This window comes from Sarcophilus harrisii, chromosome 1 (genome assembly GCF_902635505.1).
Source record: "Sarcophilus harrisii chromosome 1, mSarHar1.11, whole genome shotgun sequence".
NCBI lineage: Eukaryota > Metazoa > Chordata > Mammalia > Dasyuromorphia > Dasyuridae > Sarcophilus > Sarcophilus harrisii.
The window spans coordinates 77,542,388-77,563,326 of record NC_045426.1 but is presented as its reverse complement, the minus strand read 5'-3'; the positions used below and the strand labels follow the sequence as shown (position 1 = coordinate 77,563,326).

General features: G+C 32.8%; 1 protein-coding gene across 2 annotated transcripts in view; it reads left to right on the top strand.

The window, feature by feature from the left end:
- The window catches only part of ADCY1 (adenylate cyclase 1), a 349,651-nt gene that overhangs the window by 310,358 nt on the left and 18,354 nt on the right, over positions 1-20,939 (top strand). Inside the window, exons 15-19 of one of the 2 annotated variants that reach the window (XM_003762551.3) lie at positions 4,825-4,941; positions 7,049-7,195; positions 8,790-8,888; positions 12,569-12,683; positions 13,380-13,504. In XM_003762551.3, the coding sequence (XP_003762599.2) occupies positions 4,825-4,941; positions 7,049-7,195; positions 8,790-8,888; positions 12,569-12,683; positions 13,380-13,504 (603 nt within the window). Of the gene's footprint in view, positions 1-4,824; positions 4,942-7,048; positions 7,196-8,770; positions 8,889-12,568; positions 12,684-13,379; positions 13,505-20,939 lie in introns of those variants that run through there. The other variant, XR_004232691.1, reaches the window with a different exon arrangement.

Sequence of the window (20,939 nt, the reverse complement as noted above, 5' to 3'; positions counted from 1 at the left end):
TGTTCTTGTATGGTATATGGAAAGACCATTAGCCTAAGAATCAGGAAGTGTAAGTGATTGACACAGCCAGTCCAGTCCAAATTCTGTTAAAATTAAAATTATTAAAATACCACTAATGATGCTGCTGGTGAAAATTATAATGATAATTGGCATTTATTTAGTTTTATAATTATTAAGCACTTGGCATACATCTTTGCTTTTGATAAGTGATATCAACCTGATGATGTAAAATAATGTTCATATTTTACAGATGGGGAAACTGATACCCCAGACTTGTTAAGTTATTATCCATGATGACATTGCAGAAAATGGCAGAGTTGGGTTTTAAAGAAAGTGTGATTTTTCTATCTCCAACTATAGTACTTTCCATTAAACCACAGCTAACTTCTCTATATTATTACTGCCCCCCCCTTAATAATCAGTAACATTATTTTTTAAAGGTGTTTCCTTGGTATCTTTTGTTTCTAATACTTATTTTCTTCTATATCTCTGTCTTCCCTCTCAAAAGACCAACTCTTTTTTAAAAAGAAAATCAGGAAAATCAAACAATAAAAAACACCTCTGAATTATAAGCAATGTTGTACCTCCACATTTCTTATTCTTGCCCTTTACATTATTATAGTCATTTTTCTATGCTTCTCTGTATTCATCATATTCTTAAAGTACAGTAATATTCCATTGTGTTCATGTGCCACAATTTGTTTAGGCATTCCCCAGGATAAACATCAATTTTATTTCTATTTCATTGACAACAAAAAAATAGTCCAAATATTTTGGTGGGAAATAGGTAACTTTTCATTTTGTCATGATCACCTTGGATTTTATGCCTCAAAGTTAAATTCAAACAATATGAGCATTTAATAAATTGTATACTGCCAAAATATTAGCTTCTGTGTGAAAAAAGCATGTTTGATTCTGAAACATTGGATATTTCCTAGAAAATTAAAAAAAAAATTTTTTGCTACTATATGAATCAAAACTTTATGAATTGTTCCTGGCATGTGGTGATCACCTATCACAAAAATATCATAAATAAAAACTATATTCTCTTGGGATGATGGCTATGTAGATTTAAAGCAACAAGAGCATTTAGCATCTCTCAGGGTCATCTAGTCCAAGTCCTTCATTTTACAGATAAGGAACTGAGAACCTATAATTCCATGATGGGCAGAAAAGGAGGAGGGAAGAGAAAGATTCTCTATTTCTGTTTCTTGCTTATATAATTAGACACCCTCTGGCCAATTATATATTTTTTGAGTGTATGGACTATTTTGACATGTAATTTCCGCAGAAAAATATCAGGTGACACTGAAGCATTGGAAATTATGACAGCTAGAGCAAGCTTATAGCCTTTGAAACTAGAAATAGAGTGTTATATTTAGAAATTGAGGCATTGTATGTCACCAAGGTAACCTTCGCCTGGGCACATATAGTCCAGTGGAAAAAATGTGGGAAGACACAGAATTGGAACTGGCTGATATCTCTGAGTTCATATTGAAAGGCACATAGCCATTGCAATTCAAACAGGACACATTTCAAAACTGTAGCAGATCTCTTCTTTTTTCTGCCACAGAAGTGACAATAAGACATACAGTTACCTTCCCTTTAAAAAAGGCAGAATTCCCCTAATATATTTTCTTTCTTTCATTTTATTTGGCACAGAATTTCCTGAAGCCACATTTTCTTCCTTGCCCTCACCCCCACCATTTAGATTAAGATGTAGGTAATGTTATAAGTTCATTTAGAGTAATGGTTTTCTTTGGAAGTAGTCTGTTTTCTGGCACTGGCATTTGTCTTAGGTGTATGCAGTTGAATTACTGAGAAACATTCTGTTGACTTGATGACATTTTATAAAAATCTGTTAACACCTACTCATTCTTACTAACAAGTAAGACCTTTTTTAGCATTATGGAGTTGAAATATGTGCTGATTTTTAATAAAGATGTCCAGTGGAACCTGAGGTTTTGATTTTTTAAAAAAGTACTACATTGAAATTCCAGATTAGAAAAAAAAGTGATTTCATTTGAGGTTTACATTTGAATTTTGAGGATAGCTTTAATTTCTACAAGAGCATGATGTTGCATTATTTTAATATCAAGAAAGCTTAGATATTCAGTGCTAGAGAAAGGCCAGTTAATATGTACAGTAAAGTCATGTTTCATTTCCTGTGATTGAATGAAAAATTCTTATATTCTAATGGGAACATAATCAGCTATGCTTTATTTAATACCTTCAGTACTTCAATGATAAATGGATTTTTTGGCCTGGGTACTCATAAAATTTCAGAACTGAAAGTGATGTCTGATCATCTAGGCTAGGGGTTCTTAAACTTATTTCATTCATGACCACTTTTTACTCGAGAAGTTTTAATGTAACTCCACCATTTATATATGTAAAATAGGCATACAAACCAAACATTTACTGATAATGAATATTTAGTATAAAATAAGTGTAAAAATCAAACCTTTTCTAATAATCATAATTTCATGGCCCCACATTCATTATAAGATCCCATATAGGGTCACAAACCACAGTCTAACAAGCTGTGATCTAGGTCAACCCATTATAGGAAAGAATCTCTTCTGTCACCCATTTGATAAGTATTCATGCATCCTTTGCTTCAAGACATCAAGGGAAAGGTAATTCATTTTCTGTCAAAGCAGCAGCCACAGTATTTTTGAATGTTATTCATGATTGGGGAGTTTTTCTCTCATGTAAAACCCTAATTTGTTTCCAAAACTTGTGCCAAACATAACTCTAATTCTTTCTCTATCTGATATCCCTTTCAAATGCTTAAAGGCAGCTATAATGTCACCTATCAAGCCTTCTCTTCATTTGGCTAAACATATCTAGTTCATTCAGTCCTAATATGAAATGTATAGTGTAGCTTGGTAGATAGTTTTCAAGAATTGTGATATACAAAAAAATGCGTTGCCTATAGACAACCTGATAGTGAACCATTCCATGATATATATATATATATATATATATATATATATAATACATCACTGATTTGCCATGAGAAGATAGTATTTCATTACAATAGATTTTAAGAAATAAGGATCATTTCTATTATTAGATGAGGCATTGGGACAAAATTTTAGTGAAAGTTTCTTTAGAATATATCCCATAATTTGGGATTCATACTTTATCAGTAAATTAATCTTTCATATAAAATATTTAATATATATACAGTATATATATATATAGTATATGTAGATCCTTTTAAAAATGTTTTCAACATTTACTTTTATAATAGTTTGATTTATATTTTTTCTTCTTCCCTCCCTCCCCTGTTTCCTCCCCAAGATGGTAATTAATCTGATAGAGGGTATAAATGTACAATCATATTAAATATATGTCCAGTTATATTTTGAAACAAATACATGTTTTGAAACAACAGAATGGAAAGACTATGAGAAGGAAACGACAACAAAAAATGAAAATACTATGCCTTGATCTAAATGCAGATTCGTAATACTAGCATATTGGAGCTCTAGTTAGAATTCTAAAATTATTGTGCATAATGTAAATTACATATAGAGAAAGTACCAAGCATAATTTTTGCATGGTATAGGTTACAATACTTCAAGGGATATCTGATCCCATTGATATGGTTGTATTCTCCATTAGTGCCAGTCATAACTTATTCTTGACTTGTCATGATGTATGATTATTATTCATGAACTGCCATAGATTATTCACAAAAGAGTTACTCTGGAAATTTTCTAGGAACTTTTGTTTATTTATTTTTACATATCTCAGAATAGCCCCTGAACTAAGCAAACTTTTTTGATCAGGTCATGTACCTAAACAGTGAACTTTTTATACAACTGGTTTTGACATTTGTAAGCCAATAATACTGACCTGTTATATTTTTAAAATAACCATTACTATTATTACTACTAGCAATAATGACGATGTATATAGTAATTATAAAGCTATGACATTTTGAAAAGTCATGGGAGAGATTTATGTTATAATAAGTTTTACTATTCTTATAGAGAAGTAAACAGGGCCTAGGGAGTTTATGACTTGTCCAAAGATGTACAGGAAGTGGCAGAACTAATATTTGAATGAGGGCCCAGTGACTCAGAATCCAACTAGCTTTCCATTTTTACTGCTTGACAAAATACTCTGCTTTGTATAATAAATGTGTCTGAAAAGATTTATATAAAGTAAACATTAGAAACTCAAGTACATTTTTCTAAACATGCTATTATGCTTTCAAAGTTGCTTTGGTTTTATTTTGCAATGACCATTGATAAATGGTATCTTACCCATTAGTTTTATTTGTCCATTAGCCTCTCTAGTCAATGAGTTACAATCTGATATTTAAAAAATAAGAGGATACATTTATTTAAAGAGATGCTTCCTTTATCACATAATTTCTGTGTTTTAGAAATTCACATTTTCACATCAGAAAGACATACTTGTAGAATAAAATAGATGGCTATCAACTCACCTTTATATAGCACCTAAAGTTTTAAGGAGTGGGAGAAGAAAACACTTTTCCTTATAATATTCATGTGCAGAAAACTGTATCATTATTTCCATTTTATAGATGAAATAAGTACGGCATAGAGTAAATAACTTGCTCAAGATGGTAGGATTTAATGGTAGATGTTCCACCTCTTGGTCAAGCACTCTTTCAAGTATTTAGTATAAATAAGAAAAAAAATTTGCTCAAGAATTTGCTTTAATTGGCACAATTATTCTTCAGTGGTTGTTCAATGGTGAGACAATACTCATAAATACTGGGCCTGAAAAAAATGCATTGAATGCACAAAAATGAGAAATGTCACCATATTATTCCTAACCCAGGCAGAAGAGGAGCGAGATGACATGGAGAGAGTGAAACTGGACAATAAGAGGATTCTCTTCAACCTTTTGCCAGCTCACGTTGCCCAACATTTTCTAATGTCCAATCCCAGGAACATGGTAAGAAATGAGTACTTGGTTAGATATATATCAAAAAATTCTACACAAATGATGCAAACAACATAGGTAGCATCATTCTGGGCCATATAGCTTAAGATGCTAAAATCAAACTTAGACTACTCATGACTACAACTTGGACTGACCTAAGGGAAGCCAAACAGAAAAAAAATTTTTAAAAACCCACCAATTGTCCATGGAACAGAGAATGAAATCATTTTTCCTAGGAAAGAAGTTGGATTTCTAGGTTAAAGGGTTTTGAACTTTCTCAGATGTGGTTGGTGTTTTGGCTATCTTGGTTTAGCTTTTTTTTTTTTTCCTTATAAAGGAGAACTCAATTTGGCCAGTATTCCTGCTGGTATTTGAATGAGGATCCAGTGGATCCTCCCAGTGGGGAAAGTATTTCTAGAAATGACTGTAATGTAAAGATATCAAAGAATTTAATTTTTAAAATTTAAATTTAAAAAGTTTTTAAAAGTTTTAAAGAATCTACTATGTGCAAGTCATTGTATTAACCACATTATCTCAATTGATCAAGTAAAATTCCTACAGGGATTTTAATTCCCACTTGTTATTTATTTTTTCCTCCTTATTGGCCCTGCCCTTAAGGTAGGATCAAATTCTGTCCATTTACTAAAAGTTTCCACTGCTATTTGTGATGATTGTGATACTGGTAATGGTGACAGTAAGGATCATAATCCAGAAGATAATGGTGGCAAGGATGGTAGTGATCATATATATTTTCATAGATTCATGCATTTTACAATTTTCCTTGACATTTGATTCTCACAACAATCCTGTTGATTCCTTTATGTGTAGTTTTGGGACTGGAAACTAACATTAAAACAAACACATAGATCTATTAAAAGAGAGGGTTGTTTTTTGTTTGTTTGTCTGTTTGTTCTTTTAGAAAAAGACAGCTAGGTGGTATAGTAGACAGAATACCAATCCTGGAGTCAGGAGGACCTCAGTTCAAATCCAATCTCAGACATTTACTGATTATGTGATGCTAGGCAAGTCACTTAACCCTGATTCCCTTCTAATCTCCCCCCACCAAAAAAAATCACAATGTTAAAAACAAAATTTGAAAAAAAAAAAAACTTTTGCTTTCCAAGTTAATTTGGGATTTCCACATTTTAAAAAAATCTGTGTATTATTTAATTTTTAACAAGTTTTATGTATATTATATATTTCCAATGACATATGCTTATTTATTAATGCTAAATGCAATCCAAGGAAGCATATTTTTATCAAGCATCTGCTATGTGCAAAACGTTGTGCTGAATGCTAGAAATCCAAGGGCAAAAGAAGCAAAACAAAATAAAAACAACCCTGCCCTCAGAGGGCTTACAGACTTCATAAGAATATACAGCATTTATTTGGATAAAGAAGAGGGTAACACGGAGGTAAGAACGATTATTCTTGGGATAATTCAGAGACTTCCTGTAGGAGATGACAACTGAGTCACTACTGACTATACTTTAGATGTTATGCTAAATCACAGTTTCTTAACTTTCCTATGACTAATGATGGTCATGGAAGGGCAACTTGGTCAAGATTTTTAAATTTGAATGGGCTGATTCCAGTATTCTGACAAGGGGATAAAGATAGAAGGCAATAGAAGTGTAATAAAGGAATTAAGCCAAAGAAATATATCATTTTAGAAGAAAAGTGTTTCTGAATCAATACTGTGATTATTTTAAAACACTACCTAGATTGACAGGTTGGAACAAAAAGGTACATATTAAGTCCTGAATTAACATTTGAATTGTTTGAGTTTTGTGCATTTTTAAATGCTAATACTGAATCCAACAGCACTCATATATATATATATATATATATATATATATATATACACATATATATATATATATATACACATACACACACACATGCCCACATAAAATCAGTATGTATCACGTGTGTATGTATAAACATATATACATATAAATACATATGTTTATAAGTTCACATACATACACACTAGGATGCCCATCCTTATAGAAGCTATGCCTTTGTATCTTCATCATCTCCCCAGTGATAACAAATTGCCTACTGTAATGCCTTTTTTATTTGTTATGCAAAATAAATCATGATTCTAAAATTACAGGACCTTTATTACCAGTCCTATTCACAAGTGGGCGTGATGTTTGCTTCCATCCCAAATTTCAATGATTTCTACATTGAACTGGATGGCAATAACATGGGAGTGGAGTGTTTGCGTCTCTTAAATGAAATTATTGCCGATTTTGATGAGGTAATGTCTCTATTTTCAATCATTTAGATATTGTGGATTCCGTGGAATAAGTTTTATTGGGGAGAGGGGAGGTCTAGGTCTCTATAGTAATGCACTGAATCACTTTCTCAATTGACTATGTAACTTCTTTTCATGTTAAATCCTGCTACATATCAACTACATACCCAGGTTTCAACTGATGAAATTGAAATGAAAACTCCAAATGGGAAAGAAATGCAGGGTTAAGTAGTTACTCAGATCCCCAGCATTTTAGTCTCAAAAAGAGATCATGATTTTGAATGAAGCAGTCTTCTTTGAAATGGCTTAGGTCTTCTAATTCATTCTGATATAGGAACAAAAGGGGTGCCAGAAAAGGAGTGCTCATTCAGTCCAAAATTTTCATTTTAAAGATGAGAAAACTGAGCCTAGAGGTGAGAAGCATAGAGAGGTCAAAAATATCTGATTCCAAAGCCAGCCCTCTTTTCCCCCATACCATTCTCTTTGAGCAATAAGGAAACTACCTTTCCTCAAGCTTTTACAATCACAAATAATGCTTATTTATGAGGAATTTATTACTGATAGCATGGACCACCCTGTGTTTGACAGGCTGAAGTTATTCTATCTCTTCTGCTATGGTCAGCATAAAAGAATGCTGAATTTAGAAGTAGGAGATCTGAATTTAAAACTCAGCTATGCTATTTATCTGCACAGCTTCAATCAGGAGAAGTTATCCCATTGGACCTTAAGTTTTCTCATCTGTAAAGTAATAAGGTTATACAAAATAACCTGTAAGATCCCTGTCAGTTCTAAATCTGTCATTTCAGGAGCCTTTCTTTCTCCTGGACTCTTAACTAACCATTCACTTAATCCCTCACTAGTTTTCTCTTGATGTTGTTGATTAAATTGTATCTATCTTAAGAACTTTGCTTAGCTTTATCTCAGCAGTCAATTTTGAGTTAGTGGGAAGCATATAGGGGAAATTTCCATAATGATAGGATTTTTTTTAATGATGGGGGAGTGGAGAAAAATGTTAATAGTTTCTTCTTTAATATAATATCTTTACTGCTTTCCCTTGTCAAATTTTCAGAATCAGTATTCCCTTCCAGTTCCCTCCCACAGCTGCCATCAGATTCTAATTTCAGATTCCTTTTCAAATTTGACAGTCATTTTTTTCAGAATATATTTTTCAGAACCGGAATCAGGAAATACCCTGATTTTTCCTTTATTTTTCCTAGTCCACAAACTTTTAGTCCCAAGCTATTTTTAAATAATTATAGAAGCACAAGGAGAAGCTGTATATCCTTCCCTTCTCAATTTCTTTTCCTAACAATATCAACAATAGTGCATATTATCAGCTACAACAATAAATCTCTGAGATCTCTGTTCTGTCAGCTGTTTGAAAAAAATCATTGTGATCATATTTTTCTAGTTCACATACTAAGCCCATTTTAATTCCTCTAATCCTTCAGAAGTCATAAGTTGATAGACCTTTCTACTAAAATTTGATTTTCATAATTTGTTTAATATACTATACTTTAGCACATGAGAACTGATAAGTGTGGTATCTTTTCTAAAATGTTATGTAATATTTAACAGTTTTATGTTTTAAACAAAGCTCATGGACAAAGAATTTTATAAGGACCTAGAAAAAATCAAGACAATTGGAAGTACGTATATGGCTGCAGTGGGATTGGTGCCGACCACAGGGACCAAGGTGAGCCTCAGAAAGCTTGCTCGTTATTGAAAAGGAATGTATACAGGTCTCTCATTTTGGATCCCACAAGATACACTGAAGAGCTAGGATCTCTGACTAGACATGCTTGTTTTCTAAAGTGATAAACATTTTGTTACATGTAGTAGATTAATCAATAGCTTATTAAAATCAATTCAGCTCAACAAACATTAAATACCAATTGTAAACAGAACCCAGCATTGGGTGCTAGGAATAAGACAACTTAGGTAAGAGATTTTTCTCTATCCTTTGTTTTCTGTTATGATATAATAGTTTAGAAAAAATGATGAGGCACAAATCATTCCATTTTTGTTTTCCTTGCTTCCTTTCTTCAAATGGCTTAGAAGACAGATGATGCAATGGATAAAGCTTTAGACTTGAAGTCAAAAAGATCTGAGTTCATAATGCTATTAAATAGCTATATGACCCTAGGCAAGCTCAGTCTTTTTCAGTCTCAGTTTTCTCATAAGTAAAATGGGAGTAATAATAGCACCTGCCCCTCAGGGTTGCTGTAAGGATCAAATGAAATCATATATGTAAAGTGCTTTGCAAATCTTAAATCACTTTTCAAATGCTAGGTGCTACATGAATGCTAGACATTATTTTTCCTTTGATAGATTGAATTGTTATTTGTTTCCTCAAATCCCTTGACTTTTGCATGAGTATCCTTTCAGACAAATAAGCTGGTTGCCCTTTGAACTATGACCCCCAACATGCACAATATTAGATCATAGAATCGCGGTGCTGCCAGAGTGATGGGTACTAGTGTATATTTGCCCTGTGTGCTTTTGAGTTGGTGGTTGCAAATGAGTGCAGGTGAGTTCAGAATTAAAAACACTTGTTTGAAAATTTTATCAGGATGTGCTGAGGACGCAATGTATATTTACATAACACAAGTAGATTGCAACAGTCTAAATTCCGTTCTTTGGCCACCCATCTGATTTCTTCTATATATTCAGCAATCATCCAAATAGTTCAATTTTTCTATTTTAACTGCAACCAAAGTTAAAAATTAATGTTAGTAATCAGTGAAAAACAGAATACTTTCTAGTTAACCCCACTCCCCCCCACACACACCAGTGGGATGGGAAAGGGAAAGATACATTTACCAGCAGATTTTTCGCAAAGATTCTTTTGCTATGAAATAAAATAGAGGTATTAAAATCTTGACAAAATCATTACAAACCAAAAGGTAGAACCTATGAAAATTATAACTGACATTTATAATTTATAAAGTACTTTATATATATTACCTCGTTTGATATATATATTATCTCATTTATATATATTATCTCAAAGGCTTAAAGCAAGCCTTTGAGGGCCATAGTAAAGATATTGTTTTCTCCATTTTGCTGATGATGAAACTCAAACTCAGAGAAATAAAATGATCTGACCAATATTTCATGGAAAGGAGAGAGGAAGAAGATTCAAATCCAGGTCCTGTCTAATACCAGTACAGCTTTCTTTTGATGTTAAATTTTTATACTTCTAATTCAAATGCTATACAGATTTGTACACTATTAATTCATACAAATGAAAAATCAGAGGTCTAAATAATTTTAATCTGAAACTATACAAAATATCTTCTAAAAATCAGATAACTGATACTGGCAAAAGTAGGTTGGGGAGGGTTGACTTTTCAAGCTGATTGAGTTTTTTATTCCCTCTATTTAAGATAGACAGAATCAAATTATGATCATGATGCTTCAGGCATGGCTGGTCTTTGACCTCAACTATTGTGACCAAGGCCAAAACAAGCTTTGTGCTATTTACTTTTATCCCTGACCCCCTGCCTAAAGCTATAGTTTATACACAATACACCTTCCAGCTCTCAACACAGAGAGAAGAAAATCTGAACATCTGTTTTCAGGGAAAAGGCTGAAAGTACAGTGCTGGAATTTTCTCTTGTGAAATCCGGGCTTAAGGAGTCTTTCTAATACCCATGTATCTGCCTACAAAGATTCCTGAGTATGTTGGTGGCTGTCTAAAGCATTGTCACAATTCCATATAACCTCCTTTAATATATTATTTATTTACACCTTGTATTTAATACACCTTGCAAAGGTGAAGAGATCATATGATTGAAAAATGGAAGAACTCTAGAAACTGAGTCCATCCTCTTGGTTTTGCATATAAAGAAGCAAAGATACATGGAGTTTATGACTTGTATAAGTTCACATGGGTGCAAAGTGGCAGAACTGGGGTGATTTAAGGAGACCTGAAGTTCAAACCCAAAACATTTATTTGGGTTCAGGTCATTGTAATGGACAAACATTTTGATTTTGCCATATTATTTCTTTAGGGAGAGTTGACTGTGGGAATAGAAAGAAGGTCAAATAAAATGAATGTAACAGAAGAGTGTATGGAATTCTTCAGATTATTGGAACACAATAAAGAAAATTTATTTCTCTTGCACATGATAGTTTCACCCCTAGCAGTTCTATTGACTGTAGCAAAACTCAAAGAATATAAAGTATTAGATCCAATATTAGTAGAAATCCACATATAAAAATTTGTACTAAAATGATAATTTCATTTTAAGGATTTTCTATCCTGGATAATAATGTTTCTTATCTTAATGTAGTTATAGTTACATTTTTAAAAGTGATATAATTGCAATTCTAAATTTTTTGCTTTAGAAATACTTACGCGCTTAGCTGCACGCGCACACACACACACACACACACACACACACATCAAACCCAAACAATTTACATTGCTTATTTGATTAAATGAATAACAAAAACAAATTTATGTAAGCCAAGGTCATAGATTCATCAAGGTCATCAGCTAAAGAGCAGTGAAAGTCATTCTAAGATGGTAAATGACCTCTTCTATAATTTAGTCATTCATTGGAAAGGAGAAATAGGGTTTTTGTTTGCTTTGCTTTTACTTTCTACAAAGAAATTAGAAGAGCTACTATAAGTGTGAATCTTTGTTAAAAATTTAGAATCCCAATGATTCAATGTATTTTTGAATTTACTTTAACTGCACAATGAGCCCAAGCTAGAAAAGAAAAAAAAAAAACTACATAAAGAGCTAGTAAAAGAATAACAACAACTGATATCTATATTGTCCCTTGAGATTTACAAAACACTTTATGAATTCCTATCTCATTTGATTTTCATAACAGTAAGGGGAAACAAGAAGAACTATTATTATTTCCATTTAATAAATAAATAAACTAAATTTCAGGGTAGGTAAGTACTTGCCTATTATCCAAAGGAAAAAAAATGCAGATTCATAGTTTTCCCAACTCCAAGTCCAGTGCTTTTTCCAAGATATGCTACTACTCTAATAGCTACATCAACTAACATTTACATAGCACTTTTAGGCTCATGAAGAGCTTTCTTCACAACAAATCTGTAAAATATGTAATACAATAAAGAATTTTTTCAGATCCTTACTGAGGTATATAAAATCTCACTGTAAAATGTAGGTGTGAAAAAAATCCAGAGAACCACATGAGCTGTCTGCCATCTGACTCAGAGTATTCTATGTTCAACCATTTATTTCTCAGGATATGAATAGGATATGAATTCTGAACCTCATTGGCAATTCACAGATTAGTTGCTAATCAACAAGCAAAATGTTTACATGGCTGACTAGCTAGCTTTCTCATATCAAGAGCAATTGTAAAAATATGATTATTTTGTACCTAGGCCAAGAAATCAATTTATTCACATCTGAGCACATTAGCTGATTTTGCAATAGAGATGTTCGATGTCCTTGATGAAATCAACTATCAATCTTACAATGACTTTGTCCTCCGTGTTGGTAAGCTATGATCCCAAAGTAAATTAAATATATTGAGCTATATCTCTTTTTTCTAAACCTGATAGTCATCAAAGAATTGAGAATATCATGTAATTATAAATTAATACCATATTTATAAAAGTATGTGTTTGGAATCTCTTAAAATATGGGAGAGGGACTACAAGAAATGGAATCCTGAATTGAAAAATATTTCAGAGGTAATCTAGTAAAACTCCCTGCATAGTATGATATTTTCCCCAACAAAATTCCTGACAAATATTTCAGATACCTGCAGTAACAAGGAATTATCTATCACCCCATTTCTCTTTTTTGGATATATCTAATTGTTCTTAATGTAATAGAATTTGTTATTCTCTGGGATCTTAGAGATCAGAAGTCTAATTCTACAAGCTGGTTCAATCTCCCTCAAACTGAGTCCTAGAGACATGATTTTTCAAGGTCAAAGAGATAGTGATTAATAGCATACTCAATCTTACTACTCACATTCTTCAATTCCAGATCCAGGACCCTCTTTGTTATACCATGGAAATTCTCATTATAGGAAATAGGTTGAATAAAAGTCTTAAGCTAACAAATGCTCATCAACATAACAAGGGTAACATTAATAGTATTTTAAATTAATAAATAATTTATAGCAAGATTAGTTTTGTTCTCTTTTTAAGTGAAGGATTATAAAAGTAAAACTTTTTTTTCCAGGCATTAATGTAGGGCCAGTAGTGGCAGGTGTTATTGGTGCCAGAAGACCTCAATATGACATCTGGGGAAACACTGTAAATGTTGCCAGCCGAATGGATAGCACTGGAGTGCAGGGGAAAATTCAGGTTTGTTTATTCTAAAGAGTTTGAAATATGTTCTACAATGTTATTGAGTTTAAGATATTTATTTTGAATTTTCAGTCACTAGTGTTGTGTTTTAAACTTTGTACAACTGTAGGGACATTGTCATTAGACAAGAAAGCGTATTTTAATTAATTCATCTTTCATAGACTTTTAAAGTGAAAAAAATATGAATACACTCTTTCTGGAAGAATTTCTTCTTTTTTTTCCTCTTCTTTGTATAGCTTCAACATACTGCCATATGCTACTTATCCTTGCTTATTTGCTCTCTCTCTCTTTCTCCCCATCAGTCTCTCTTTCACACATATACATACACACACATGTAAAAAATTACATGATAATTTTATTTATATTTAAAAGGCATAGCAATTTATATATACTAGATTTGAAGTTTCATGTGCAATCATCTTTTTTTAAAAGAAATTCTATTTTATGGAAATGCTGTTTTTATTTCATAAATTAAAAAGAAAAAGAGTTTTAAAAAATAAAAACTACTGTTCAAACAAAAACTGTACAAAAAATTGTAGGTAACAAAGAATTTCTTAACTTAAAAAAAAATGTTCACTTTCTAAACATAATTATCTGTATGATAGTATTAGAAATCTTTCCCCATACATTTTTGTCAACTTATGTAAAGTAATTGCATTGTTTATAGCAATATAATTCATGTAGCAAAAAAAAAAAAAAGTCCTTACAGTATGTTTGGCTTGTTTTGCATTTGCACCCTTTTGATTTAACAAGAACTCTGAAGAAGCAAATGTTATAAAATCATTTAAGCTGATTTTCCATTCTAGTTTTACAAGGTATAATTACTTCTGGCTTTCTCTCACCTTTTATATCCTCTACTCTTCCATCCTTTATCCCAATCCCAACTTATTGCCAAGAATGTTTTGCCTTCATTCTTTTCCCAACTTTATTTATAAATCTATGGAGGTTTTCACCCACCCAGAAGTCTTTGATTTTCAAATTGTTCCTTAAAGGATCAGTGTAGAGTTGTTTTTTGTTTTGTTTTGTTTTGTTTTTGTCGCCTATAAGGCAGACCTATAGTTTGCCTAGGATGAAAGAAACTATTACTGAACATTTTGAGTTTTTTGATTCTTCAAGGAAATGACTATATTGTTTAACTTAGATTTAGTGTCTGCTTCAATGAGTTATTTTGTAGATCTAAGCACTATATAGTTGTGAGTAGGTATGAATATGGAAATACACAAAAGGTCTATAATTTTACCAACATGGGAGAACTCTCAATATGAAAAACTTCTCTGATAATACCAGTCTTAAGTGTCTGTGACTTAGAATATGAATCCTAGGGAATTGCCTAATGCCTATAAAAATTAAGTGAGTTTTCAGGCATCTGGGCTCACTGTGCTCAGTGGCTAGAACATTGGGCCTGCAGTCAAATAGACCTGAATGCAAATATGGCTTCAAATACTTTTTAGCTACATGACCCCAATCAATTTACTTAACCTCTTTCTGCCTCAGTTTCCTCAAATGTAAAATGGAGATAACATCATCTATCTCCCAGGATTTCTGAGAGGGACAAATGAGAAATATATGTAAATATTTGGCACATAAAAGATGCTATATAAATGTTACTAAGGATTTCTTCTTTCCTCCTTTCCCTCCTCCTCTTTTTCCTTCTCCTTTTTTCTGCCATTTAGCTTCTGATATTATGATTCTTACCAAAGCAATATAACCTACCCTAATGCCTACTTTCAGTGTTATTGAAGTAACATATATTCTTGATAGCTGTTTTTTGTTTTAATTTTTTTAATTAAAATTTTAATTGTAGTTCCAAATTCTTTCTCCCTCAGTTTCTCTCCCACACACAGGGAAGGTAATAAAAAATGCAATGTCCATTATACATATGAATCCTTGCAAAACATATTTCCAACTTAGCTATGTTTTGAAAAAATAAAAGCAGGAAAAAAAATTTGGAGTGGGAAACGTTTCAGTCTGCACTCTGAGTCCATCAGTTTTCTATCTAGAGATGGAAAGCATTTTACATCATGAGTCCTTTGGAGATCTTTGTGTTGATTAGAGTTACTAGTTGATTCTAATGTCTGTTTTGATAAAGCATAAGTTCTGACACATCTTTCCAGAGTAGAAAAACTGGGTCCAGAAATGGAATGTCATTTGAAAACCAATCTAAATAATTTTAAGAGATTCCTCAATAGGTTGGTTGCAATGCATTTCTGCCCTTGGCAATCCCCAAAAGCCATCTAGTAAGGCATAAATGTATTGCAATCTGCATTAGTTGAGGGAGTATTCCTACATCACATATCCTTGAAATCTTGAAGTAAATGTTATTTAACATGATAGAATTGAGGCAGTTAAGTAGCACACTGGAGAAAGCACTGGATCTATATTCAAAGACCTGAATTCAAATCCAACCTCAGATTTAGACACTTACTAGCTAAGTGACTCTGAGTAAGTCATGTAAACTCGGCTTTAGTTTCCTCAATTATAAAATATGTTGGTTTCCTTTTTCCTTTAGATCATGACCAAATATTTGTCCTCATGGATCCTGGCATATATATTGGTCAGCACTTTGAATAGGACTCCCTTGTATTAATGACTCATTTTGATGGGCAAATCCTGCTGGCACACACACAAAAAAAAGAATCATGATTGTGACTCAGCCTCCTCTCACTTCCAATTGACTTCATAGTTGCTCATTCTGAGATCAGACAATATATAGAAGTGACTCAAATTTTGCTATTATTGAAGTAACCAACACATATCTTTTATCCCATTGGATATTAAGATAAATATTCCCATTTGTTATCAATAGAAAATATGTGGGACTTTGAAAAACTTTTCTCTACTTGCAATAAACAAATAGTTATACTTTTATGTTCCCTAATTAGTTACTTCTAAACATTATAATTGTCTCTTTAGCTCCTTCTTATGATCCTAGTTCGAAAGTTAAACATGTCTATGAGGAAATGGTGTGTGGTGATGGGGGGGGGCGATGTTGCATATAACACAAATGATATATAGAAGATGAGCTTTCTCACAACTATATGTATATCACTGTTATTATCTCAGATTTAAACTCTGAGATTCCAAGGGTACAGCACAGATTAGGAGGTATTTCAAAATACCAAATAGTTTCATTTATGTACAAGCAGAGCTCTCTCCATTTCTACCTTAGTCCATGAGTCCTAGAACCCCTGACCTTTTTTTTAAGTTATAGTTCTTCTAAGTGATCAATTTTTATTTTACCTTCCAGTCATGTTATAGTGTTCCTCTCCCCTTCCCCATTCTGGTACTGTTTAAAATTAAAGTGTGTCTCTATTGACTTGTAGCTGAAACTAATGCCATTTATTTCCTTTCCCTATCAATTCATCCAGTTTCCTTAGCTCTACCTTTTGGAAATCCTTCCCCCCAGTTCTTCTTTCCTACCTTGTGATCTCCATTTAATTATATCTATTTCTCTTTTTTTCTTGGACTGTTTTTCTAAACTTCATTGCCTGATCCTGCTTGCCTTATTTATTCCATCTTCATTTTGAGGATCTAAAAGTTCAGACTAATAGGAATCTTTGATATGATATAGTTCTATGTTCTTATTACAGAGACTAAAGTAGAGAAGGGTTAAATTAGTTGACTTAAAGACACATATTTAGCAAAACAGAGAGCTGAGATTCAAACCTAGATTCTCTAACTCCAAATAACAATTCACTACTACAAGCCATTCTCATGTTTCTTCTGCATACCTTCCCTATCCCACCACCTAAGTTTCCTTTATTCTTGTCTCCCTCCCTTTTTTCAAGGGCAACCCATTGACTATCCCTTTAAAGTCATCATCATAGAAGACTTGTAGTCAAGAAGTCACAATTATATGCAATGTGTAATATGGTTGAGTCACTGTTAAGCTGCAGTTACCATGGTTTACTGTTAGATGGTGCTCCATAGTAAATATTAGCTAAACAGTCCTTGATCCCTTTGTTTCCTTCAGCAAAATCTGAAAAAAATACAGATATCCTCATATCTTCTTAAGTAATCAGTCTTTAATAACAAACAATGCAATGCTTAAATGAGTTATGAATGCTCTGCTAAAATAAAAACAAGACATTATTTAAAATCAACAGACATTTGCACAATTAAGAGATTTTTCTAATGCATTTTTATTTTCCTTCTGTCATTCAGATAAGACTCAACTTTCTTTTTATTCATGCTATTTTTACATGTTCTTATCTGAATTCAAAATATTTCACAATAGTCTGAAATTCAAAACAGAATAATGAAGAAATATGAGCAGTGACAAATATAGCAATATGAGGTAGTCATTACCATGTTATATGTATTTACTTACTTCATTGCCCCACCTCATCCTTTCCCCCTTAATCATTTCACTCCAAAACATAGCATAGGGAGGATTATGCAAGTATCTAGTTGCTAGTCCATTCATCACCTTGGAAATCCTTCATTGAAAGAAACTACTCCAAAACCTATTCAAGGTTCAGTGACATTCTTAACCTTTGTTATAGTTCAAATACTTCAAGAATAAGAATTCTTTAAAAAAAAAAAAAAAAGAAAGAAAGAAAGAAAGAAAAAAGTTTGAATTAGTTGTTGGTACAAGATCAGTATGGAATGCTTTGTCCCTAGGAGGCTAGGCTGACTGCCTTGATTCGATTTCTGGTTTCAGTTCAGTTTCTAATCAGTTTCAATTCCCAGTCTTTCTCTGAGTTGGGCTGAGTTTTTCTGAGTTACAAAGTAATTTGGGAAATTTTTTTTTTATTTTTTGAAGGGTTAGCTCTAGGATACTGATACTGGAAGCTTTTATTGGTCTAAATATCATTACAAGTATATTGTGGTTCTTCAACTTTAAAATGACCCATCCGTGCTGGAAAGCCATAGACTTCTACTGCCTTAGGACGAAGACTCAATAAAGAGGGCAACTCAAACTAATGGAGCTTTTTCTAGAGTAGGAAACTCATAACCCCACCCATAGTTTTCTAGGTTTTTCAAACACTTGAAACTTATAATGCAACTTAAAAGTTTTTATGAAGACCTCTGTGACTTCCTGCCCATCATCTTTACTCTCACTCCTTTCCTTTAATGGACCAGAAGTATGTGGACATCTGAATTTAGAAAAATCACCATTCTTTTGGAGTTCTTTGGGGAAAATAAGTGGAGACATCTTCTTCCACATCACTACCCCTATGGTCACTGCCTCTGGCTTCCATTATACCTCTGCTATCTAGTTAATATAATTTCAAGTCTCTATCTTCTGTTTTCTCATTATGCCTGGAGGTTTTCTGGTTTTTTCAAAGACTATGATCAAAGTATTTAAAATTCTGACATGGAATCTACTATTTCAGGACCAGACTCACTAAATATGGCCATGGGGGTAACATTTTTTTTTCAACAAAAGCAAGTCACAAAGACCTTCTAATAAGGCTTGGAAAGGCTGCCATTTGTCTTGATAAAGAGAGTTTGCTATTGAAATCCCAGATTCTTTGAAATATTGGAGTGTTCTTTATAAGTTTTCTTTATCTGATGTACCTTAAGAATAAAATAGCTGCTTGCTGCAACTTCTTTTGAACAAACCTACCTTGCTGGTGTCTCTTGAATCTGATGAAAGGCCCAATTTGTTTTTAAATTCATCATACTACAAGGGTCCTTGCTGATGACTTATTTCCATTTGAAATATTCTCCCTCATTTGAGGAAAATATTTGAATCATCATTCCTTCAGCTTGCCTTCTAAATTTAAGCTAACAAAAACATGGCTAATTTACCACTTTTCCCTCCCAACATAACTTGTTTAGTTCAGTCAGTGATCTTCAATAGAACCAAATTCATTTCTGCTCTGATGGTACTCTTCTATTTAAAGCTTGACTGAAATTATTTGGAATACATTCTGATAAGCCTCAGTTGCTGCCTACTAGTTTACATGTAAATACAGTATAATAAATTGCTCATTAACCTCAGCTATGCCTTGACCTCACAGGCTTAGTAGGCTAAAAATGATGATTTTCCCCCCCTAAGTAACATACATATAGCCATAGTGAGAAAAGCACAATTTTTTACCAGATTTTACTATTTGGTGTCCCCCTTCCTCAGTGCTTCATAAACTCCATTCCTAAGTATCACATATTACATCTTGCCCTACTAAAATGATTCTTTACTCCTCCCAACAATAACGAATATGAAAATGAGACATCCTCAGTCTTGATATTCTTGTTTTTCTCATGGAACAATCCACTTATAATTTGACAACATATCTTCGCATTATAAAGGCAGCTGAAACCTACTTCTTCAATGCTTCAAGAACTTGTGATGTTTGTAATGTGATGTTGTATTCCCTCAACCAGAAGATGGCAGCTCCTCTACAACTTGCAAGGTGATCTCTGAAAAATGTGATCAATTTGCAACCTTATCTGGATGGGGAAGAGTATCTTCAAACTTAGCTAGCCCCGCGCCCCTTGATTCCTACCATGTTACTAAGCCCTTACAATCCTATGTTTCCATTTTAGCAAATAGATCAACTACTTGAGCCAAATTTATCATTAGGGTATATAGTAAATTAAGGCAGTTGCTCTGATATTTGTACTTTGATGGAGGGCACTGTATTGCCATTAGTTAGGAAGACAGTGACTGGGAGATAAAGTTGGTAGAGAAGAAAAAAGCAGCTCCTTAAAATGGTATTGAAAAAAAAGTCAGGATTTCATGAAAATAAAACCTCTTCTTATTCATCACTTTAGCAAAAGATGACTGACCATCACCTTTTTCCAATAAAATATCCTCTTTCATGGTAACCTTGAAAGATTTCTGGACTCTTAAATAGGAAATCTTAATTTGTGGTTTAATCAGCATTAAATGTAGGAATTTTTAACCATGGTTTCCATTGTAATTCTAATTAATTTTTGCATATAAAAATGTTATTTTAGGAAGAAGTCTAGAAACTGCCAAAGTGGTCCATCTCTCTCACACACGAACACACATATACACACACACAGTTAAGAATTCCTCCATTCAATGCTGAGCTTAATTGTCATGTTGTCCTAATTTTGTTTTCTTTAAAGTTTTGTCAATAAGGTTGAACCACAATGTTGGTTAAAAAAACAGTTACAAACTAGAGCTCACCCTAGGCCCTCTAGTCTTTCACAATTAGAGGTATCTTCCAACATTCTTACTTTTTTTCCCCAACATTCTTAATCACTTTTTTAAAGATGGAGCATTCAAATGGATGCTGACCATAACATAAGAAACTCCAATTGATATTTGTTTTCTAAAATAAATTTTCAAAACTTTGTAAAATTAGCCTTAGAGATCAATAAATGTTCATGAATAATAGTAACAGTGCCTCCCCATTTACTATGCAATTTCCTCATCTGAAAAATAAGATGATGGGCTAGAATCCCTGTCCCAGAGGAAAATGTTTTTTAAATTACATAAATTTTCTTACATTAT